General features: G+C 37.4%; 1 protein-coding gene across 1 annotated transcript in view; it reads right to left on the bottom strand.

The window, feature by feature from the left end:
* Positions 1-26,394, bottom strand: part of LGR5 (leucine rich repeat containing G protein-coupled receptor 5) — a 194,025-nt gene that overhangs the window by 27,426 nt on the left and 140,205 nt on the right. Inside the window, 7 exon segments of the mRNA XM_020968899.2 lie at positions 1,607-1,678; positions 1,821-1,889; positions 1,989-2,060; positions 5,265-5,336; positions 9,512-9,580; positions 16,560-16,631; positions 18,966-19,181. Coding sequence (XP_020824558.1) covers positions 1,607-1,678; positions 1,821-1,889; positions 1,989-2,060; positions 5,265-5,336; positions 9,512-9,580; positions 16,560-16,631; positions 18,966-19,181 — 642 coding nt within the window.

Genomic DNA, 26,394 nt, shown 5'->3' with positions numbered 1-26,394 from the left:
AATTATTTGTTCAATTGAATGGAAACATAACCAAAGATTTTATGGCAGCATTAAAATGAGGAGTCTTCCACATTATATTAATTTGTCACTTACATATATATTTTAGTTTCCTCATCTAGAAATGGGCATAATAATACCACCTAGCAAGATTGTTATTAGAGTGAATCAGGTAGCGTATGTAAACAATATATGTTTGCCATTATTAATTATTATTATTTTTTATGAAACTGTATGTAAACAACTAGCCTTATGATCAAATGAGACAGTATTTGCAAAGCACTTAGCATAGTGCCTGGCATACAGCAAGTGCTATATAAATGCTTATTTCCTTTCCTTCTCTTTCACTCTTATTCTGTGTTTTTTCCCATGTCCAGAGTGGGACATAGCATGGGAATAGACGGAAAGGAAGAATTAGTCTCTATCACCTCTCCATGCATGAGTTCATTGTCAGTATGAGTACATAGTACCTATGGTACTACACATAGTAGGTGCTTCACAAGTGTTTTTTTAATTCAATTGACTTAAACACATCTTGACAAAGGAGGAGAAAGGCTCAAATAGCACCTATAAGTGGTTTAAACTTTAGCCATGACATTCAAAGATATGTCATGCCTACATTATAGGAAGAGTATCTGGAAGAGTTTATCAGTGTGTGTGTGGGTCCACCAACTAAACTCCTTCATTTTAAAAATATTTCATTTTATTTTTCAATGAGCAAAAATCTATTGTCTCTTCCTCCCATCTACCCTTTTCCATGGAGAGAAAAAGAGAAACAAAATCCTTATAAAAATGTGCAGAGATAAGCAAAAAAATAAAAGACAGTGTTAGAGGAGCTAGGGGAAAGCAGACTCATTAATACACTGTTGGTGGAGTTGTGAATTGGTTCAGCCATTCTGGAAAGCAGTCTGGAACTATGCCTCAAAAGTTATTAAACTGTGTATAACCTTTGACAAGATAATGGGCTTATACCTCAAATAAATCAAGGAAAGAGGGAGAGGATCCACATGTATACGAATATTTATGGCAATTCAATATTTTTGTAGAAACAAAGAACTAGAAACTTAGGGTAGCCCATTGATTTGGGAATGGCTGAACAAATTATGGTATGTGAATTTAATGGAATACTATTCTGTTGTAAAAAATAATGAAAGGGCTGGCTTAGGAAGACTTGTACAAAATGACGCAGAGTTCATGTCTTCATTTTTAAAATTTTGACATTTGCACTGATGATTCATCATAGATTTTTGTTCTGCTCTACTAAATCTTAAGGGCTAAGGTTATTTTTTTTTTGTTTATTTTGCTTTATACCTTTTGTCTCTGAAGGGAAACTCTTGCCAGCTGAGACACTGATGGTCATTTTGTGTGACCCAGAAACAAAAGGTATGCACACCACCACATGCAAATACCCCATTGTGGAATTGGGAGCAGGGATGCCCTTTCAGTGCTCACTGGCCCAAAAAGGAATAGTAGAGAAAAGAAGGCTTTGAGACTTGTGAGAATAGAATTTTCTATGTGAAAGAACTACTGAAAAAAAAAAAGACCCCCATACAACATCGAAGTGGAAGTTTTCTATTTACATGATATTATCAACCTTACTGAAACGTACAGCACTCGAAGATTAGGTAACTGATCACAGACGGTGTGGGGAAGAGAGGTGATCTGTGCTCCTGTCAGAGTCCTATTGAAACACAAAAATAGACACATTCTTTTATTCAGGGATTACACAATGGAATACTTGAGTCGTGGAGGTTACAGCTAGCTAGAATCAAAGAAGTGCATTGATTCTGGACAATATGAAGAAACGGAACTCTTGGACTTACAGGCTTTCCAGACTCGTTGTTCCTGTCAGATCAGGAAATTCAGTAATTTGTGATGCACCATTCAAAGTCCTAAAGGGAAGGACACACTTTATGGTTATTAAGGGAAAGAGGCTGGAGAGGCATAATTTTTCATCAGAAAAATGGTCTTTGGCAGAAGTAAGAACTCACAGTGTTCTCAATTCAGGTAAATGTTGAAAAGCAGATTTCCCAACAAGTTGGATTGGATTATCATAGAAGTGTCTGCCAAAAAAAAAATACAAATATGTTGTATTAGTATAAAACTTCTATAGCAAACAAATGATAGCTTGAAATACCAACAAACATGTTATATTCATAATATAATTTTGATTGTAATGTATCACATAAAGAGAGGCATTGTAGTGGGGTGGATAAAAAGCCAGACAGGAAGATGAGAAGACCTGGGTTCAAATCTTGCCTCTGATACATGTTATGAACCAAGTCCATGAGTTGCCAATTGGCATTGTGGAGGGAGTTTTCCCCTCGGATGAAATCACAAGTCTGGCTTAAAAAAAAAAAGGTAGCATAAAACAATTCTATTTACAAAGTGATAGGTGAATTTCAATAGTTTAAATTTACATTTAGAGATTTATGTGAAGAATTTTGTGCTATGTATAATTACAAATCTCTCAAGGCATGGCATAGTGATTGGGCAATTGGACTTTGAGCGGGGAAGACCTAGGTTCAACTCCTGCTTTAGAAGCTAGCCTTGTGACTGAGGCAAGTCCCTTAACCTCTGTGCCTCAGTTTCTTTATGTGAAAATAGGATTAGAAAAACTGTAAGGCTCCTTCTGGGTAGAATCTATGATCCCATGATATTAAGATTTTGATAAAGGATTACTAAGAATTGAGAGGAAATGTAGGATAATGAAAAGTACATCAAAGAACCTAGGTTTGAATTCTGGTTTGGTTACTTATGCTAACTCTATGACCTTGAACAAATCCCTTCTCTCTGGGATTCAGTTTCCTTGTCTGTAAAATGAGACAGCTGGGTCAGATGACTTCTAAGATTGCTTCCACTTCTAAACCTATGACATAATGAAATGAAAGGACTTATTATTGTTCTTTACATTTAAAAAAGTACCATCTTCTGTCCTCAACATGGGCCAAATGTCCACTAGGTGATAGGCAATAATTCTAGATCTTGGAGTGTTTGTTAAATGTTGAAAGATGAAGGTCTTAACACGCATAAAAACAAATGTACCGATAGGTCGAATTACAACAAAGTCCCAGGTATTAACTAAAATATTTAGTTGTACTGGAATTTTCCACGACTGAAATTTTTTTTTTAATACATGAGCTACTGGCTGGAATTTATTATTTTGTTATATAGAGATTGTTGTGATGGTATTTGTTAGAATGAGATGTAATCTGTCTAGTTAATAATCTAGCCCAGGTGGAGATATTGGCTTGGCTCACAAGCTCTGTAAACCAAGGAGTTCTAAGTCCTCATTAGGAGATATTAGCATGTCAAGAGAGTGATTAAAAATCAACAATGTGGCCCTTGAAGAAAAACAAGTGGAGGAATGCCATTTATCTCCCGTTGAATGTGCTAATGCCTGTCCACTAATGAGGACTAATAGTTCTTAATATTTTTTTTGTTGTTGTTCCATAAAGAAATCATTACCTAGGTAGTAGACAGTCAATAGAGACAGACACTATAAGTGTATAGTTTCCTGAATTATGAAATAAGACAAGATGATATTAACTGGCACAGTGGACTAGGTAGACAGAGTTCTTGTTTAACCGGCTAAAACCTCATGAGATTATGGATGTTGGCAAGCTTTAGGAGAATGAAAAGGACCTAAACCTCTAATGGTAGATAAACATAGTTGTTGTTCAGTCATTTTTCAGCTGTGTCTAACTGTTTGTGACCTCATTTGGGGTTTTTTTGGCAAAGATACTGGAGTGGGTTGCCATTTCTTTCTTCAGCTCAGGAGAGGAAACTGAGGCAAAGAAGGTTAAAGTGACTTGCCCAGGGTCACACAGCTAGGAAATGTTTGAGGTCATATTTGGACTCAGCTGAGTCTTCTTGACTTCAGGTCTGACACTGTATCCGCTGCATCGTCTGGCTGCCAAACAAAGGTAAGTCACTAACTTTCCATAACTCTGACTTTGTTTTCCTAATTCCTTCCTTGATACCACAATACAGCCCACATCCTATGTAGTAGTACCCAGCCTGTGTCACTGGCTGAAATTCTAGTGGGGGACATTTTCCCATTACTCATGTCTGTTTCCCTTCTTTATTCTGCTTGTGCTAGACTTATAGTGTGTATCCTTTATGGCACCATTTTTGACAAAGCATGTTATCCTTTTTATAAGTACAGATATCCTATTAATTTAATCCTTTTATTAAATTATTTAATTTAAAATTATTTAATTAAATTAACTAAATCTTTCTGGAGATGGGTGCCAGCATATATATACACATATATATATATATATATATATATATATATATATATGTATGTATGTATGTGTATATATATATATATGTATGTATGTGTATATATATATATATATATATATATATATAATATATATATATGTATGTATGTATGTATATGTATATATAGCCAGGCAGGCCTGGGCAGAAAACCATTAACTGTGGCATATTTAAAAGATGTGGGTGGCTTGAATATCATGGGCACTGTTCTGGTTGACAACAGGTTAATGGTCTTTTGCTTCAGAGTGAGCTACCTAAACCTTTGCATTTTACCAGGATGACAGAATCACAGAATCACAGAATATGCAAATGGAAGGGACTTCTGAGGTCATCTTGCCCCACCCATCCATGAGAGAGATTCCCACTACATCTTACTTCACCGCCTGTCCAGCTTTTGCTTGTAGACCTCTAAGAAGGGAATGAGTCACTGCCTCTCTAGACAGCCCATTCCACTTTTGCAAAGTTCAGTCTCGATGTCAATCCTGAATTGGTCTCTTTGGACCTTCCATTGGGCCATTCACGATTCTGCCCTCTGGGGCCAAACAGAACAAGTTGAATACTTCACATCCTTGAAAAGTTGTGATCTTGTCCCCACTGAGTCTTTTCTCACAGTTCCTTTAATTGATTCTCACATGTCATGTTCTCAGGCTCTTTCTCATTCTGGTTGCATTCTCTAGACACTCTCTTGCTTATGAGATTGTAAACTCCTTGAGGGCAGGGCCTGTCTTTTATCTCTCTTTGTATCCCCAGAACTTAGCATGGTGTCTGGCATGTATTCGGTGTTTAATAAATGCTTATTATCACTTGCATGCTGTAATCCAAACTTGACATTAATCCATTTCAATTCCACTTCTATACATACATACCTCCTTCCATTTAGGTATACTACCAGGAATAAACAGCATGGACACACCTAAAATGTGCATTAAATCTTAAAAAAAAAAAACCCAAAACCCAAAACCCTATATACGGTCACTTACATTGTTATAAGGGAAGGGTTGCCTACAAATGCTTTCTCCGGTATCGACTTGATATTGTTGCTATGAAATCCCCTAGAAAGAAAAAAAAATTGTAGTATATACAATATTAGTGTTATGATGAAAATGATCTAATACTTTTTTTTCCTTTTAATATGTGGAGGTAAAAAGCTTTTTTTGGGGGGTGGGGGCAAGGCAATTGGAATTAGGTGACTTACCCAGAGTCACACAGCTAGTAAGTGTTATGTGTCTGAGGTCAAATTTGAACTCAGGTCTTCCTGACTCCAAGGACAGTGCTCTCACCACCTACCTGCCCCATAACAAGCATTTCTAATGATCATGATTCATTAGTAGATGATTCTATTTTAAGATACAGTTTGCTTGCTCAATTAATTTAAATTTAGCTTAATTCAACAATCCAGGGGTCCAAGCACTATGTTTAACCCCAAAGGAGATGCCAATTTTAGATAGCCATTCTCTCTGCCTTCATGGAACTTATAGTTAGAAAGATTTTTTCCTTTTTATGTAGCTGGGAAGATGTTTCCAATGGCAAATCCAAAAAATGAGTTCCAGAAGTATGCACAGGTAACTAATACTATGAGAGGATGTTACAGAGAAAAATACATTCCAGACAATCAGGCCTGCTAACTACTGTTAACTGTATTTGACAATCCATATTATGTCTCTGGGTCTTTGAATATCTTAAGTCTGGAATGGATTTCCACATAATAATTAACAACAATAATAATAGCTAATATTTACATAGTGCTTATTATTTGCCAGGCCCTATGGTAAGTGCTATGTATATATGCTAAGTGCTACGTGTATATATATATATATATATATATATATATATATATATATATATATGTGTGTGTGTGTGTGTGTGTGTGTATACACACTCACACATATATATATAAGTGCTATGTATATATTCTAAGGGCTATGTGTATATATATATATACACACACACACACACACACATATAAGTGCTATGTATATATTCCAAGTGCTATATGTGTGTGTGTGTATATATCTATATCTATATCTCTATATCTCTATGTCTATCTCTATCTCCATCTCTATCTCTATATGAATTTGATCCTCACAACAGCCCTGGGACGTAGGTGCTATTATTATCCACCTTTTACAGATGAAGCAACTAGGTAAGTGACTTGTTCAGGGTGATATAGATAGCAAATGTCTGAGAGAGGATTTGAATTCAGGTCTTCTTGATTTTAGATTAAAATCCTTAGCTTCCTTAAGAGAACAGTTCAAGTGGCACCTAACATATCAAGCCTTTCCTGAGGACCCCTCCCTAGCTTCCAATCATCAGCACATGCTCTCCTGAAATTAGCTTGTCCTTATACATGTCATACATATAAGGTATCCTTATACATTAGCTTGTCTGTATACATGTTGTGAGACCTATGTAACCTCTTTATTTTTGTTTTTGTACTCTCAGGGCCTTACATGACATCTCTTAAACCCTGAGCATTAAACATTTGTTGACTTGAATCGATAAATTGAATAAGGCTGATAGGGGGAATTAGAGGAATGGATCCCTGGTTTCTCTTTAATATTCATCCTACATTTCTTAGGAAATAGAAATGGCCTGAATTAATTTTCCTTTTCCCCCTTTACTTTTTTTTTCTTTCTCTTCCACTCATACACTACCCTAGTGTTTAAAATCGTTTTGGTCAGAAACTCCTAATATAGTAGTAAAGAATGTATCACAAGGAAGATGAAAACAGAAGTGAACAAAGGTGAGGGAGAAGGTAGTATAGGCTCTCTGCAGAAATATTTATTTGGTGCTAGACTTGGCTCCAGGAAGATCTGAGTGTGAACCCTGCCCCAGATAGTTATTAGCTGGATTCACTTAACTTTCCTTAGTCTCAGTTAAAAATGGGGAAAATAATATTTGTCTTGTAGGGTTACTGTCAGGATCAAATGAGAGAATATATGTGAATCACTTTGCAAACTCTAAAACATTATGGAAATGTTTGTTATTATTATTAGATATAGGTTTAATTCATGGTTGACCCCATAAAGCCATCAGTTCAACAACTGGCTATTAGGTAGCTACTGGGGTATGAGAAGATGAGATCCCCTGCCCTCAAAGAGTCACATCTAAGATGGGGGAAACAATATTACAGCCCCGCCTAAAAAATTCAACAGCATAAATATAGAAAAATAGAGGCACTTCAAAATTTTAATATATACACATATATAAATTTTCTCCTATCAGTGGTCAATAGAAAATAGTTTCTACTGATTGTTGTGTCTTTCCCTGAAATATAAATATAGATACATAAATATAAAATATATAATGTAAATATATGGTAATTTTTTTTGGGTAGAAACACTGAAAACTGGTGGGGTGGGAGGGAGACAGGAAAGGACTCAAATAAAGAGGTGGTATTTGAGCTGAACCTTCAAAGGAAGTAAGATTCCCAGAAATGGAGGTGAGAAGGTAGAACATTTTATGCTCGGGGACAGCCTGCCTCAGGGAAGATGATTGGTGATGAAAACAGGACATTGGTTTGGCTGGAATGGAGAGTGCGTTGGGAGGAGGAGATAGGTTGGAGCATGATTGTAAAGGACTTTAAATGCCAAATAGAAGAGTTTGTCTTTAATCCCTCTGAAGGCTCTTGAATATGGGAGTGACACGGTTAGGACCATACCTGAGGAATATCACTTTGGGCATAGTCTGGAGATTGGATTGGTAAGGGGAAGCTATGAAAGCAGAAAGACCAATGAGAAGGCTACTGTAATAGTACAGGTGAGAGGCGATGAAAGCCTGGTTGTGGTGTGGGTGAAGAAGGGGAGAGAGACCTTATGGAGACAAAAAAGATAAGACTTGACACCTGAACAAGTATAGGGAATGAGAGCAAGGTCACCCACTGCAGCCCAAGGCATCGCCAGTCTTCTTGACCTTATCTTGAAATTGTACTACGATGACTTTGGAGGAGAAAGTGAGGCTGACGACATTGTGGAGCTCTGCCTCATTTAAGTTCACTTCATGCACATCACCCTGTGATGTCAATGGTCCTCTTCAAAGCAAAGGACGAACAACAACAAAAAGTCCAAAAGAGAGTAATTGCCAGCTACCATCCCCTAGGAAGGCAGACTGAGAATGTAACAGTAAACTCCTGCATTTGATGTAAAAACACAATCCAGGAAGGAGGAAGAAAGTAAACACCTTTGATTTACGAATAAGACAATAAGCAAGAAAACTCAATTTTTTTCCCCTGTCCCTCAGGTGGGGATCATTTCTTCCTGATCTCATCGGAAGCTGGAAAAAGAAGAAATTGACTGAAGTTACAGTATGGATGTAGGGTAGCTCTCAGAAGGGATTTCTTGACAGTAGGGAATAAACTTCAGAAGGAAAGAAGATTCCATCACCCCCAGAGATTTGTAATAACATCATTTCTCATTTGTCTGGGACAAATTAAGCTCAAAGGCAGGGGGATAGAGTAAAGAGCATCTTTGGGTCCTTTGAAAATCTCTGGCTAAATCATTTATGTGGAAAATCTTCAGTTTCCTAACCCACATATGATAGTGACTTCCCAGATTAAAGTTAAACATTTAAGAAAGCCACATATGGAATTTACTGATGCTGACCCTCTAGGGTTTTTCTTACTATTGTTTACTCTCTGCCCCCTCCCTTCCCTATACAATACCTAATTTCTCTCAGGGTCAGAAAAATACAGCTATCTATATATCTATCTTACTGTATAAGAACATTCCTAATATTGAGTATTCTTATTTTTAACTATAGAGAAAAATTAATTGTAGAATAGATGTAAAAGGAAAGCTACTAGTTGGTTTTGTTTTTGGCAAGCTATGGTCTTTTCCTATTGAAAGATGGCATTTAGAGATGCAACTTGGTTCAGCATAAATTTAGCCATGAGACTGTTTTGCAAGTTTCTGAGTTGCCTTCAATATTCACTATCATTGTATTCACCACTGTTGCAAGAGAAATCTGTCAAGTGAATGGAGTAAGATAGCAGAACTTGAGAAAAGAAAATGAAGATTATATTCCAGGGAAAGATGCATAACAATCAGCAGATACTATTTTCTGTTGGCCACTTATAGAAGGAAAAAAATATACATAATTTGAAGTGTCTCTGTTTTTTCCATAATTATGAAGTTACTGAATTTTCTAGGAACAGTTACAATATCATTAAGTGAAAGTCATTAACATTTTGTAATAAATTCCCCTGATAAAGTTTGTGCCAAATACTTACAATTCTTTGAGGCTTGAGAGTGTCCTGATTGCAGTGGGGAACTCATCTAGATCATTGTAATTTAAATCTCTGTGAAAACAAACAGATCATATTTTTGACTTTCCTCTAAGAAAATAATGCAGACTATATCTGTTTTAAGTAGGATATTCCTAAGAGCTGCACTGTATATTAATGACAGATTTTGCATCAGTTTTATCTGCATTAAAATTAATTGATACAAGGTAATACAGTTCACCAAAAACACCAAATAAGACTTATTTATTGTTTCCAGATCTCCTCAAAAGCCCTATTCTGCTTTTTTTTATCATGGTATGGAGTTAGCCCTGAGTCAACAAAGGTTATACCAGTAGGTTCATATAAGCAGGCAAGACTTCAAGTATAGGCCTAGAAAACAACCCGTATCTCCTGTCCAAGGAAAAGCCTTCTTAAGTATAGACAGGCTTATCACCAGAAGCTTAACTGTCGTGTAATGAATTCTTTTCGCCATGCTGGTTTATGAAAGAGACAAAAGTATTAAATGGTACTTAATCATGTACATCTCTCTTCTGTTATTGCAATGATGGTAGTAGAAAGGAGGCAAAGGGAGCAGTAGGTGCTAAGAATCACCCAATTCTTGGATTGTCTATGAACATTTATTCAATTATTGGTACTTCTAAAGTAGAATGCAAAGTTTAATAATCTGATATCCTATCAGAATAACTAAGCCATATCCATACTAGGATTTTCCCCAAGAATAAAACCAGAGGATAAAAATAAATTGTAGGTAAATGGGAGAACGGTTCATAGATAAATAAAGGAGTTGTTGGAGGTAACTTATCTATTGTAGGTTTGAGAGTGTTAGGAAGTATCATTTCATGGGAACATTTGTTTATATCCAATGATGATGAACAGACCACCAGGAAGATACCTGCAGCATCTGTGTTAGGGTACACTGAAGAGGATGAAGAAATACAAAATTCAACAGGTTCCTCTAAATGAAGTCAAGAGAAGCCTTATTTGCTGATACCAATAAGGTAAGAAAATGGTAAAATTTATATCAAAAATATTTGTGATCAATAAATGAAAAAGGCTACAGTTTTGTTGATTACTGGGAAGTTTTACTCCTGTACTTTATGAATCTTTTCCATTTTTTCCATTTTATTTTTATTTTATTTTTTCTCAATTACATGCAAACAAAAAATTTTAACATTCATTTTAAAAATTGAGTTCCAAATTCTCTCCCTTCTTCTGTCCCCACCCCCTCCTTGAGAAGACAAGCAATTTGAATTAGATTTTACATGTGCAGTCATGCAAATCACAGTGTGTGTGTGTGTGTGTGTGTGTGTGTGTGTGTGTGTGTGTGATACATACAGAATAGACGGAAGACAATCTTAGAGAGGAAAACACTAGCAGCTTAGGGTACTAGGAATGGACTCCTGATAAATGTGGTGTTCAAGCTGAGCTTTGAAGTAAATCAGGGATTCTAAGAGGCAGAGGTGAGGAGGAATAACATTCCAAGCATAGGAACAGCTACTACAAGGTCATGGATGTGGGAGATGGAGTGTCCTGTGTGTCAGGAATAGCAAGTATGTCACTGTCACTGGATTGTAGAGAGTATGGAGGGAAATAGAGTGTAAGAATACTGGAAAGATAGGAGGGCACCAGGTTGTGAAGAGTTTTATATGCCAAACAAAGGAGATTATATTTGATCTTAGAGGTAATTACTATTGGAGTTAATTGAGTGGTGGGAACAATGTGGTCAGATTTATGCTTTTGAAAATCGCTTTGGCAGCTATGTGGATGATGGGTAAAAGCTTCAGGCAAGAACACTAATTAGGAGGCTACTGTAATAATCCAGACAAGAAATGAAGAGGGCCAGAACTAGCATAGAGGTTGTGCATGTAGAGAGAAGAGGACATATCTAAAAGATGTTGGGAAAGTAAAAATGACAAAATTTTAGCAACTGACTGTAAATGTGGGGTGAATGACATTGAGAGTTGAGGATGACTCAGGTTACAAATATGATAGACTAGGTGGATGGTGGTGTTCTCTGCAGTAATAGGGAAGTTCTCAAAAGCAATTACTTTGGAAGAAAAGATTACTTCTTTTTTGGACATGTTGATTTTTAGAAGCCTATGGGACATCCAGTTTAAAATGTCTAATGGGCATTTGGCAATGCTGGACTGGAGCTCAGGAGGGAGATAAGAGCTGGATATGTCTGGGAATCATCTACAAAGAGATGATAATTGAACTCCTGGGAGCTGATGAGATCACCAAGTAAGGGACGATAGAGAGAAAAGAGAAGAGGACTTAGGACAGAACCTTGGGGAATACTAAATTAGTGAGAATGACATTAATGAAGGTCCTACAAGGGAGATTGAGAAGGAGGGAGGAGAATCAAGACAAAAGTGTCTCAGAAATCCAGGGGAGGGAAGGTTCAGTAGAAGTTGGTCAGCAGTGTCAAAGACTGCAGAGAAGTCAAGAAGGGTGAAGACTGAGAAAAGGCAATTTAGACATAACTGAAAATTTGGGGGAGATGAGCTTAGGTTGAATGAGGAGGTTGGAATCTGGATTGCAGAGGGTTCAGAAAACAGGGAGAAGAGAGGACATGGAGGCTCTGAAAAGGGGAGGAGAGATATTGGGATGATGGCTGGCAGGGATGGTAGAATGTAGTGAGGGCTTTTTAAAGGTGGAGAAGACTTGAGCACCTTTTTTTAGGCAGTAGATATGAAGAAACTGAAGATTAGAGAGCGAAAGGGGATGATAGTGGGGCTCTCTGTTGGAGAAGAGAGGAGAGATTGGAATCAGTGGTACTTACAGAGGGTTGGCCTTAGAAAGGATCATTCTTCATTAGACTTTTCCATTGGTTAATTTTTCCATAGAGGGCAACAGAGTCTTTACTTTAGTACATTTCCCATTTTTGATGGTTAGCAGTTTACTCAAAAAGGTTGTGTTGCAACTGCTGTAATTTAATGTACTGCATTCTTCTCATCTTTACTCTTCTTTTTAAGTTAGGGTTGACTTTTGCCTTTGCTCCAAGCAGTTGGTTCTGCTGTACTTAGGCAGATAATTTTTAAACGATTACACACTTTTGGATCAGAAACCATGGAAATGCTGATGAATCAGGGCTCAGCAGGGCCCTAGGTTTGTTGAGAGGTGAGATTAGTGTTAACTGACGAAGCTTAGGCTGAGTCAGGAGACCATGTGCCTGGGCTAACTCGTTAAATCACAGGCATTTGTCACAGCATTTTGAGTTCATGTCCTAAAAGATCCTTCGAAGGAAATAGGTATGTTTAGTCTGGAGAAGGAAAGTCTGGGGGATGGATGACAGGAAAGCTGTTTTCAACTATTTGAAGGATTGTAGTGAGGAAGAAGGGTTAGACTCCTGTTTGGTCCCAGAACGTAGAATTAGGAGCAATGGATAAAAGTTGTGAAGTGATGAATTTAGATTGAGGAAGGGCAAACTTGGGCAGGTAGGTGATGCAGTGAATAGAGTGCCAGGCCTAGAGTCAAGCAGATTTATCTCCCTGAGTTCAAATCTGGCCTCAGACTAGCTGTGTGACCATGCATTAAGTCATTTAACCCTGTTTGCCTCAATTTCCTCACCTGTAAAATGAGTTAGAGAAGGAAATGGCAAACCACTCCAATATCTTAGCAAGAAAACCCCAAATGGGGTCATGAAGAGCGTGACATGACTGAAACAACTGAACAACCACCACCACCACCGCGTCAACAACAAAAGGGCAAGCTTCCTAATGATTAAAGCTCTCCTCAGATGGAGCTAGCCAAGGAGCAACACCATAGTTTTGGATCAGGAGCCTGCCTCAGAGTCAGGAAGACCTAGGTTCATCATGTCCCATGTCTGATACTAGTAGATGACCCTGGGCACACCACTTCACTTCTTGGTACCTCCAGACTACAAGTTGAAAAGTAGGTGCTGCTCTTCATTGGTAAAGGAGGTTTCATCCTTGAGAGTTCCCCACATCAATGAAGCCACAGATTTGGTCCTGACAAAAATAGAATGAGCTCCTTTGGCACATAGTGGGTTCCCCTTCCTTTAAAGTCTTTCAGCAAAGGCTGGATAATTCTACATTGGGGACTTCATAGAGGGAATTTTTTTTTCAGGTAAGGTTGAACCAGATGACCTTTGAGGTACCTTCCACTGAAATTCTGTGACTCAGGGACCCTCTTGGGGCTGTTGGTTTCTCTGTCCAATGGGAACCTACTCTGACATATTTTGTTGGACTTTGATGCCTTTTGATCAACCATCAAGCCTCTTCATGGCCTGCCTATTTCACACTGGGCCTCCTGGATTCCTGTCCCCATGATCATGGACTGTGATTCTTAATTAGCATCTGGCTTTGCCTGAGGATGATCTGACTAACTTTCATAGCAGTTGGAGTTTCTGCCTTTCAGAAGAATGCCCAACTCTGTCTTTTGGAAGTATACTGACTCCAAGATTATCTCAGGAATATAATTAATGATTCAGGCCCAAAGCAATATATGATCCTGAGCCTGAAATGTAATGCTCAATTACAAAATGTTAGAATTGATAAGGCAATGAGTAAAAAAGTCCATGAAGATACTCAAGTAACAATCTACCATTAGCTTGGAAAGAGAGAGATGGCAGAGTCAAATATTTCTACCTTCAATCTTATCCTATTGGTCTATACTGTGAAAGAGTTGTGATCTCCTCTGGGAACTGTATCTATGGGTGCAGATTAAAATCCTATCTGCCAAACCTTTTTTCCCCTATGTAATTCTTGTCCACATCTTTTCATAAATTCTCCATAAAGCAGCATCTACTTATTTTATTTGGGGGGGGGGAAGTGGAGAGTCTTCCTCTCTTTTTTTTAAAATTTATACATTTTGTGAACTCTCATGTGGCATTCAGGCTGTCCATTTCTCACTCTGTTCTTGAAACATGACTGAATGATTTTATCTTGCAGTTATGCATGTCTTTTATGGTATCTTTTTCACCACTCCCAACACCCAAGTCATCATTGGTAACACACTTCAGTTCTCCTTTTCTACCTATAATCTATCATTCCATTCATTGCCCTTTGGCAACGGAAAGATTTGGCAGCAATCATCTGAGAAAGATGTCCTTAGGCTTTCTACTTCTACTTACAATGTAACATGCTTTCCAGACTTAATATACCTTTCTTCTATACTTTGATAAAAGAAGAATAATTGACTCTTAGACTCTGAGAATGGCAGATTTCCCAGATGACTCAGGAAAGCCTTTTGGTCAGCTAATCAGATGTGCCTGGATATTCCTCTGTAGAGAAGAATTGCTAGTTAATTTACAAAGCGAGCTAATCTGACTGAGTCCAACATGAATCATGATTCACATTTGTCTGGTACAAACCGTCACTAAGCCACATGGCAGGCAGGAAATAAAGTAGGTTGTGGACATAAATTTCCTTCCTGTTGGTAAATCCCTCCAGATGCTATGTTTTGATTAAATGAGGCTTGGGCCCTTATAAATTACTTGATTTCCAGTAGGGCGGGGGTGGGGGGGAGGAGGGAAATAGTATTTTGGAAGAACTATAGCACTGATTCACGTATCTTCTATAAACTTATACAAAAAAAGAAATTCTTGCACAAACTTGATATAAAGTGAAGGGGAAGAGAAAGGAACACATGTGTGTTAAGTGCTTGCTATGTGCCAGATATTGTGCTAAGGACTTCCCAAGTATTATAATATTTCATATTATCACAAATATCATCGTGAAGCCTTACGGTGTTAAGTTTCCCAGACACAGGTCATCACGCACCCTCAGCTAGTTCCTTGTGAGTAAAGAACAAAGAGTATGTACCACTGATCACTACTGAAACTTGCTTATATTCTTTTTAATGAAACCCGGAATCCTGAACTTGGCTCAGAAGCGCAGGAAAGAGTGTATTAATTTGTGATTGCCAAGACTCCTAGCTCTTCCTTCTGTAAGGCATTCTAATTATTCCCCAAACATGATGGTTCGAACCTCATTCAACACATTGCTTGCCTCTTCTCTTGGTGCCTGAGAAGAGAATCCCTTATTTGATTCTGTAAGGCAAACCATTACTGGTTCCCACTGTCCATAAAAGCAGCCAATATGGATGGCTCCCCCAGAAAAAGCATTTGTGGAAAAAGCTAAAGTAATCTCAAGCACTTTCCCTCTAGTTTTTGTGTTGAACTAGACTTGCATATGAATAATGGATTCAAAAGTGATGGTGGAGGGTTTTCCTCTTCCCCATTCATGACTTGAACCAATAATGTAGACCAGGGGCATCTAAACCAGGCTAGAATAATCTATTGTCAATATAACTTTTTTTTTTTTGGCAAATACATTTTAGGGAGTTGCTGTGTCCAGAAACTATAGACACATTCCCCTTCCCTACCTGAGGACCTAATGGTTGAAACTTCTTCAGCTGCTGTTGATAGCCTGGATTGGTCAGTCTGGAGCTGGCTTAGAAGCCAGTGGTTATCTGATTTGGGGTTATCAACCTCCCCATGGTATCAAAAGATATAACATATACAAAACCCTTTGTAAATGATTAATTGTATTATAATTATACTATTATTATTTTGTGATCTACCCTGATGCAAGCTTATAACTGAGTTTCTAGATTTATTCTTTTGAACTGTCTCTTAATTTGGATCCCTCCCTTTTTCTCTTGTAAAGGTAGATCTGAACTCAGTAATAATAAACCTGAGGGATGACAATCATTTGATCCCTTAAAATGAATTTTTTTTTCTAATCAGACTGTGATGTCTGCTATACAGTGCCTGTCACATAGTAGGCACTTTAATAAATGTTTATAGACTGAGTGATTCAGTATAATGTGTCTTGATTTGCTGATAATGCACTCTCTAATAAGGTTATTATTTTTTTCCCATTATTGGTCCTTTAAATCTCAGGTTTGTTTTTTTTTTAGAAAAGAGTGTGTGTGTGTGTGTGTGTGATAGCCTTTGTAAACAACACACTCAAAGCCAAAAAGCACGTTTTGGTTTTAAAGCTGTTTTGATTCTTCAGAATATTAATGAAAACACTGAAAAAGGGAAACAATTAAGAGGTCAACTCACAGAGTCTCTAGGCTGTGGAGCCCATCAAAGCATTTCTTTCCCAGGGAGTAGATCTTATTGTTATGGAGATGTCTGTAGGAGAACATTAAGGACACAGTCAGGGGAGCACATTGAACGCAGTGGACTTAGGCAAAACATTTTGATTGGTAAAATCAAAAGAAAACACATACAAATAATGCTTTGCAAAAAAAAAAAGCCAGAGGAAGGGCCTGTATTTTTCCTTTCATTCAAACATAAACATATAGCTGATTCTGTACCCTGGCTTTAAATTTAATAGATAGACATTGATTTTTTTTGAGTTGAAAGTTCAGAAAATACATAATGATATGACACAAGCATTGTACAGGTCAACTAAAAATCCTAATAGGTTGGCTGGGCCCTACAAAACAGAGAGTGTGGTTTTGGGAAGGAGGATTCAGAGGATTTGCCTTGACTTGATGGCTTCCTTGTCATTGCTAAACACAAATTCTTTGAAGACAAGGCCTAGCGAGGAGTAGGGTAGTTTTTGTGGAGTCCCTAGGTTTCCTAACCTAGGTCTGTGTTAAAACTGAAGGCTTTCGCTTTGCGCTCAGGAGGGCATTCAGTGAATAACACATTCCTGTATCAATATCAAGTGACAGTATACAGATTAGATTTGTTGTCCAGAGAGGTCAGCTCTCTGAATGGAGGTATGGAATAACCACATATCAGCTCAGTGGCATGCTAAAGAAGTCACAGACTGGATCCCTATAAAGACCAGATAGTATGTTTTCACTCCATGGTGAAATTCTAAACTCCTAACATGAATTTTGGAAACTGGTCACCAGGTAAACTGTGTGGAGTATGGAAGGATCTGTGTCAATCTATCACCACCACTGGGATGCGTATCCTAGGAATTAATTAATTAATCAATCAATCAATGAATCAACAAGCACCTACTATGTGGCAGGTGTAATCGTAAATGCTGGGCATATGTATTCAAAGAATGAAGCAATTCTTACCCTCAAAGAATGGTGGGTTGGTATCATCTTTTTACTTGAAGAACAGCATATCAGGTGTCTTTTAAATGAGGCAGTATATGTAAAGCACTTAGCAACCATTATGGGAGCCAGGTTAGCATGAGAAATTACATGGTAAAAATTACCATAAATTGCTTATCCTATGAGACTATGGTTCATTTTCTAAAAGATTTATTAGTACTTAATGTGAGGTTAACCAACTCCTATTTCCCTGAACCAGTGTTCATTCTATATAGCTCCTTGAGTGCAGGGGTGTATATATGTTTTTGCCTTTGTATCTCTACTGCTTAGCACAGTGCCTGGCACATAGTAGGTGTTTTATAAAGGTTTGTTGACTTGGCTTGGCTTGACTCAGAGCTCTCACTAGCAATTTTGGTGTCAGGGCAAGCAGCAAGGAGTGACCTTCAAACCACCATTCAAAGACAAATCCAGTTAAGGGAAGGGGGGTAGAGTAAAGACCCTGGGATGCTATTGCTGTATCAGGATGGGGGATGAGAAGAGTAGAGCCAGGACAGGCCTGAGGCACTATAGCATGGGGATGGTGAAGAGTGTATGATGGTAGGGGGTAGGTAGAAGGAAGCATGTCATCTAGTAGCTTTTTATTCTTGCTACCCTAGGTGTTAAGCTCAGTTGTTTCTACTGAAGGAGTATAAGCTTGTAAGTACCTTTTACATCTCAGGGAAGTGAAGGGAATAAGCATTTATATAGCACCTACTATACACCAGGTAGCGTGCTAAGTGCTTTTTACAATTATTATCTCATTTGATCCTCACAACAACCCTGTGAAGTAAGTTCTATGATTATCATTTCATCATTGAGGAAACTGAGACAGAGAGGTTAAGTGACTTGCTCAAGGTCATACATGTAGTAAGTGTCTGAAGCTAGATTTAAACTCAGGTCTTCCTAACTCCTAGGCTAGCACTCTATCCACTGTTCTATCCAGATGCCTACTCTGACTTAACTTGGATCATCTCAGTGGTCTGAGGGCAAGTCCCTATCACCCACTTCAGTTATCCCTCCGATAATCATTGTCTTCACAGCTCCTAATTGTAAGACCATTTATTTTCATAAATGCTATTTGAGAAAATATTCAATTAAATAAGAAATCTACAAGTTTCAGAAAAAACTTTAAAATAATACAGATGCATTGAACAATACTCACATATTTAATTGATTGATTAATAAGAAAAAGGGATTTGGACTTTTGTTATAAACTGTGACAAAAAATGGATATTAAATAAATAGACCACTTACAAGCCACTCCATGGTATGAATATGTTTTGTCATTAGGAAAGAAAATGTCATACCTTAAAATCCTGATCAAAGTTTGAGAGTTCTGCATTTTAAAGTCTATGTTACATAGTGAAATCAGAAAGTTTTCTTTTTAAAAAATTTCAATAAAACTTACAGTACTACCAAACTGGAGAGGTTTCCAAAGGCATAGTCTGGTATGTGGTGTATTTTGTTCAGAGCTAAGGTCATGGCCTGCAATGCTGACAAACTCCTAAAAGCCTGGACAGGGATTTCAGTCAAAGAGTTGTCATCTAGCCACAGGTGTCTCAGGGAGATCAGGCCATTAAAGCAGTTGGCTGGGATGTAGTTGATTTGGTTGGCATCCAAACGCCTTAGAAAAAAAAGAAAGCAAAATGTTAGTGGAAACATGGCATGGAACTTATTTGAGATATGGTGATGGACTGATGATCCAAGTGTGTGTAAAAGAGAACTTTGATCTGTCCTTATTTTTTGGCCCCAGGGTCTCCTGATATCTAGAGTTCACATATTTGATTGATTGGTTAATTAATTAAAAAAGAGATTTGGACTTTTATTATAAATTGCAACAGAGAAAATGGGTATTAAATAAATAGATAAACCACTCCATGGTATGGTATCTTTTCTCTTATCCTTTTGTGTTCTTCATCTGTTCAACAAGATGAACTCTTAAGTCCCTACCAGCTAAACAATTCAGATTCTAGGATTGTCCTTGAGTCTTAGACTACCAGTCAAATTGGACCTAAAGTTTAAATCAGTCTCCTTTTAGTGGAATTTGATCAGTATGCTTTTCACTGGGAGGAGGTCATCACTTCAGAAGTCTGTGGTTTCAGGATTGCTGATCTTTTAGCTTTTTTTCATGAAACCAGGAGATAGGTCTGTAATACAAAATGAATGCCTATCTCTTGACCACAAATTAAGGACGTATTGATACAATGGAAAGAGCACCGGTTTTGGAGTCAGAGTAACTGGGTTCAAATCCTGCCTATGATCTGTTCAAATCCCATCCCTGAGTGACCTTGGGTAAGTAATTTCCCTGGATCTTAGTTTCCTCATCTGTAAAATAAGGGGGTTGGACTAGATTAGAGGGGTCAAATATGTGGCTGCTAAACACCACAACATTCTTGCCAGAAACAGATTAAAATGTAAATGGGAAATATTTAACAAAATAAGTAAAAATGCAATAAAACATAGATAACATTACATATTAAAGCTAAATCAATATGCAGCCAACAAAAACCCTTACATATAATTTTAAAAAATTAAGTTTAAATTGTCTCCTTCCTTCCCTCTCACCCTACACTAGACAAGGTTGCCATTTGACACAGATATACAAATACATGTAAAAATATACTATACATACTTCTATTTATCAGTCCTTTCTCTGGAAGTGGATAGCATCTTTCTTCATAGGTCCTTTGCAGTTGATTCGAATATTCATAATACTCTAACTTGATCATTCACAGTTGTTCTTTGAACAATATTGCTGTTACTTTATACAACATTCTCATGGTTCTGCTCATTTAACTCTTTATTACATACAAGGACACTCTTAAGGTCTCTCTTAAGAACTTTGGAAATGATTGTGTGACAGGGAGACATTGGCACAGTAAAGCTCAGTATGGCGTGCCCACAGCGGAGAAGGTGCACAGAGTCGAAGTAGCTCAAAAGAAATGCAAGATGCGCAAATTTAGAGAATCCACCCCAAATTTTCACATGGACTATTTGTGCCACATTTGTGGTAAAATGTAGCATAGTGATGCATTTTGAGCCTCTTTGAGAATGAAGGATAACAACCATTTCATGTGAGTCTTTCCACGTTTTTCTAAAACCAACCAGCTCATCATTTCTTACAGTGCAGTAGTATTCCATTACAATCATATACCATAACTTAGTTTAGTTATTCCCCAACTAATGGGCATCTCCTTAATTTCCAGTTCTTTGCCACCACAAAGAGAGCTGCTATAACTATTTTAGAACATATAGAACATTTAGAACATATATATATATATATATATATGTGTGTGTATATATATATATATATATATGTATGTATATATATATATATATATGTATGTATAGAACATATTCCCTGATCACCTTAGGAAATGGACCTAATAGTGGTATTGCTGGGTCAAAGGGTACAAATTAGTTGGCCCCTCTATCCCCACCCCCATTTCTATCAGTCTGACACCCCTATCAGCTCTAGGTGGATGAGTCTATTGCCTTATAGCCTATTGGCTAGTTCAGTTAAACCCCAGAGATGATTATCTCCAGCTTGAATGGCAGTTACAATGACTTCAAAGGCACATTGCTCACCAAGGAAGAGTGAGTTGCTATTTATTTATTTATCTATTTTAGTTGATACCATTAAATAATACCATTCAATATCATTAAAAAATCAATACCATTAAATACCATTAAAATACCATTAAAATACCCTTAAATAAATGCCATTCCATGCCATTAAAAAAAATCCAAAACCAGATAACATCTCTTACTGATCCTAGCCTTTTCCCTCCCTTCACTTTTAGTGAATACAACTTCTAACGACATTTCCGGTTGGCATTTCCTTTTTTTTCTGCCCACCAGTCATTGGTGTTGATGTGGTCATGCCTGTCTCAATGTCGTGCTGGTTAATGAGCCAGCAGGGGGCGCACATATGACACATTCTTTTCACCAACTCTAACAAGGGCTGGAATTTGGTCACATTGGATTCTTGCCTTGAAGCATCATAAGTCATGCATGCTGGTCTGGTGAAATCCTGGATGAAGTATAGATGATCAATAAAATCAACATGATTCTTATATGCTTCTGACAGTATATATATATATATATATATACACACACACACACACACACATGCATATACATACATATATATATAAGTATATATATACATATATATGTAGGTATATATTTCCTACTCTTGTCTGGCACACAAGTCCATTTCAAAATCTGTCTTTTTTTTTTAAGTTCATTTTAAAACTTGCTATACACTAGAAGATTATTTATAAAAGTACAAATGGATTCTGAAAAATGTTTTTTGGAAGCCCTTAAGACTAAACAGATGCAGGAAGCACACCAGGATAACAAAATAATCCCTCTGCAAACCAAAGTCAAACAGTTTGGAGATGGGGGAAAATCTCTAGGGTAGGCAGCTAATCTCTTTGTTTAAAGGGGCTTCCTCATTTTTAGTCCCCCTAATGTCAGGTCAGCTCTGTCTCCTGGTCCTTATGCCTACCCACTGAATAGGAACAAATCATCCCTCCTGAGGCACCAGGCCAGATTCTAGCAAATAACTCAGAGAAGGTCAGTTGGAACAAATTTTAAAGTTTCAGTGTCAAAGCCCTCCTACAATTAAATTTCCAGTATAATAACTGACATGGCAGGCAGCAGAAACTCCACTTCTAAAACAGCATAAGGTTCTGTCAACAAATGGAGCTGGAAATATTTAGGAAAATCAATGCCATTTCTCCTCTACCGTCCAGGCAACACTAGGCTTATGTTCTAAAATTGGGAATAGTTTGCTTAGGGGCAGGGAGGTAATTGTTTGGTTTAACTGAAAGTACAACACTTTTTTCTAAACTGTGATATGGTGGTATGTGAACTAAGAGGTTTTAGTTATTCTGTTTATTTTTCCAATTAACAGGTATTTCTTCTTCCAAACTCAATCCTTCATGGGAGGGGGTGGCAGAAAGAAAAAAAAAAAACACCTTTGTAACAAACATGCGAAATCAAGTGAAACAAATCCCAACATTGGCACCTTCTAAAAATATATGGTGGGTTCTACATCTTGAATCCATCACCTTTTCATCAAGAGGGGAGTGGCATGGGCTTATCATTAATCTTCTGGTTGGTCATTGCACTTTTTAAGTCTTTCTGAGTTTGTTTTTTACAGTGTTGTGGTTATTGTCAAAATTGTTCTGCTTCTGCTTACTTCACTCTGAATCAGTTCATTTAAGTCTTCCTAAGGTTTTCTGAACTCTTCCCTCTTTGTATATGTATGTATATATATACATATATATTTATACATATATGTAGTGATGGACTCAAGATGCAAAATGCTACATTTATTCTTGGACATGTCCAATGTAGGAATGTTTTGCTTGACTATATGCATTTGTTACAAGAGTTTTGTTTTTCCTTTTTTTTTTTCTCCCAATGGAGATGTGGAAGGGGGATGGAGAGAAAATTAACCCTTATTAATTAAACAAAAATAAAAAAGAGAATGCTTGTAATCTTTTACTTTACATAAAACCATATGGGAAAATAGTGTTCTGTTATGTTTATAGAGCATAATTTGTTCAACAATTCCAATTCAACTCAACAATATCCACTACCCTATATATATTTGGTGCTTGGGTTAAAAAAAAAACCCAAGAAATCATCTCTATTCTAAAGATGTTCTCTTTTAATTGCTATTACTTAAAGGACTGAAACTTTTTTTTTGTTTTTGGTCTAAACCTGTAATTTCATCAGAGAACTTATGAGTGAAGAGTGGGAGAGATTTGAGGGAGGGACCCCAATTAAGAAGCTATTGGATAGTCTAGGTGAGAGGTGTTAAGGGCTTGAAGTAAGGTGGTAGCTGTGTGAGTAAAGAGAAGGAAAGCAAGAAATGTCCTGGAGGTAGGAACCACAGGATTCACCCACTGATTGGATTTGTGGCATGAGGATAACATCAACATAACAAACCTTGGAGAATGGAAGCATGGTAGTATTTTTCACAGAAACAGGAAAATTTGGAAGACAGGTGAGTTTGGGGAAAGACATGTTCTGTTTCTGACTTGTTGAGCTTGAGATGTGTGGCATGATAATAATGACAATAATAATAATAATAGCTAGCATTTGAATATCACTATAAGGTGTGCAAAGCATTCTTACATCTATTATTTCATTCGAGCCACACAACAACCCTGTGGGAGTAGGTGCTATTACTATATCCATTTTCTGGATGAGGGTACTGAGGCTGAGCACTGTTTAAGTGACTAACTCTAGGTCACACAGCTAGGTGGTACAATGGGTGGTGTGGCTGGCCTGGAGTCAGGAAGACCTGAGTTCAAAACCAGCTTCAGACACTTACTAGCTGTGGGACCATGGGCAAGTTATTTATCCTCAGTTTCCTTATTTATAATATAGGGATAATAATAGTAGTATCTTTGAGAGTTGTGTGAAGTTCAAATGACATAATATTTGTAAAGTGCTTACCATGGTGTCTGGCACGTAGCAGGTACTACATAAATTCTAGTTATTATTAGTAATAGGGGTAAGTATCTGAGGGCAGATTTGAACCCAGGTCTTCTGACTTCAGGTCACTCTATGCACTACACCACCTAACTGCCTATGAACAGTAGCTGCCATATAAGGCTTGGCTAGTTTTTCCTTAAAAGGTATTAAAATTATGCTTGAGACTTATTTATAGAATTATCTCAGGAGACTGAGGCTAAAGCTATTGATAAGTTTCCTGGTAGCCAAAGTACAAAAGCCAGCTCATGAAGAGGCAAGGGTTGCTCTCCCTCAGCTTTGACCAGTGTGGCCAATGCAAATATAAGGAAACTTCACTCAATGGAATCAATGTTGTGTCCTTGATAAGCAATGTATTTCCATGCTATGGTGAAATAAACTTCTTTTTGTGAACTGCTAAAATGGTTTATGAGTGTTTCATTTTGTTCCATTTCTGAACCTGGGACATCAGACAGGACTGAGTCTCTACCCGGATGCCTCTGGGACATCCAGTTTGAAATGTTCAATGGACAACTGCTGTAACTGAAGCTCACCAGAAAAACTAGGGACAGCTAGGTGTCACAATGCACTGGGCCTGCTGTCAGGAAGACCTGAGTTCAGATTTTGCCTCCTACACTTTATAGCTATGTGACTCTGGGTAAGTCAGTCAGCCAGTTGGTTAATAAGCATTGATGAAGTACTGCTATGTGCCAGGCACTGTGTTAAGCACTGGAGATAAAAGAAAAGGCAAAGAAATTCTCTACCCTTGAGGAGCTCACAAGCTAATGTTTCCTCATCTGTAAAGCAAAGATGACAGTAATAGTACCTACGTCCCAGGGTTGTTGTGAGAATTAAATGAGATAATACTTATAAGGCACTTTGCTGATCTCAAGGTGCAATGTAAATACTACTCATTATTACAGCATATATTTGAATCTATATGTTATATATTATATACTTATATATTAATATTATATACATTATAGATGAATCTGATTAATTTACAGAGAGCTAATAAAATATTTATTTAGGAACTGTGCTGGTACTGAAGATGCAAGTACAAAGCCTTCCTTATTCTCAAGGAACTACATTCTAATAGAGGAAACAATTATATATAACACACATATGTATTATACATAGAATATAAACATAAAGTTAAAAATATAAACATATACAAAGTAGTTTGGGAGAGCACTAGTAGTTGGGGAGTCAAGGTGCAATTAATACATTTCAATTAATATATTTTTTCCTCTCCCTCACATCTCCCTGTATTGAGAAAACACACATACACACACACACACACACACACACACACAATTTTTCACAACAAATACGCATAGTCAAACAAAATAAATTCCTGTATTGTGTATGCTCAAAAATGGCTAGTCCTTTGGAATTGTGGTTGGTTTTTGACAAGTCTTTCAAAGTTATTTGTCTTTGCAATGTTGGGATTATTGTGTAAATTTTTCTTCTGGTTCTATTTACTTCACTCTATATCAGTTCATACAAGTCTTCTGAAGATTCGCTAAAACTGTAACTTTCTTAATTTCTAAATGAACAATAATATCCCCTAACATTCATCTATCATAATTTGTTCTGCCATCCCCCAATTGATGGGCACCCCTTTAGCTTCCAGTTTTTTCACACTATAAAAAGAACTGCTATTCCTATTTTTGTATAGAAGAATCCTTTCCCCTTGAGACATATCCTACAGGAAAAGAGGGCTTCTATAAAGGGGAGGAAAGTAGTTGAGTGCATTTCAGGTATTGGGGATGTCCAAGGCAAAGGCATGAAGATAGTAGATGGAATGTCATGTGAGAGGCACAGAGATAAGGCCTTTTTGGCTAGATGGCAGAGTTCTAGAGGGAAAGTATTGTCCAATGAGGCTGGAAAGATAGGTTGGGTCCAGGTTGTATATGTATGGCCTTGAAAGCTAACCAGAGGAGTTCAAATTTAATTCTAGGTATTAGGAATACAGTGGAGTTAATTAAGTAGAAGAGTCACATGTTCATGTGTTTAAGTTAAATGGACTGGGGGTAGAGAGAGCCTCAAGCCATAGAGACCAATTAGGAGGCTATTAGAACAGTGAGAGGTAGTGAGTTGAGAGAGAGGGTTGGATGTGAGAGATGCTTGGAAGGCAGAAAAAGCAAGATTTGGCAACTGACTGGATATGTGCAGTGAGAGAGAGGGTGAAGAGTTCAGAGTGATTTCGGAATTATAAAGCTGGGAGACTGGAAGGGTGTTGGTGCTCTTGATGGGAATAGGAAAGTTTGGAAGAAGGGAGGGTTTAGAATATGGAAAGATAGTTAAACCTATGGGAGCTGATGAGATCACAAAGAGAAGGA

This window comes from Phascolarctos cinereus, unplaced genomic scaffold (genome assembly GCF_003287225.1).
Source record: "Phascolarctos cinereus isolate Bilbo 61053 unplaced genomic scaffold, phaCin_HiC Scaffold_1;HRSCAF=81, whole genome shotgun sequence".
Taxonomy (NCBI): Eukaryota; Metazoa; Chordata; class Mammalia; order Diprotodontia; family Phascolarctidae; genus Phascolarctos; species Phascolarctos cinereus.
The sequence above is the reverse complement of the archived record's forward strand: the minus strand, read 5'-3'. Positions and strand labels throughout refer to the sequence as shown.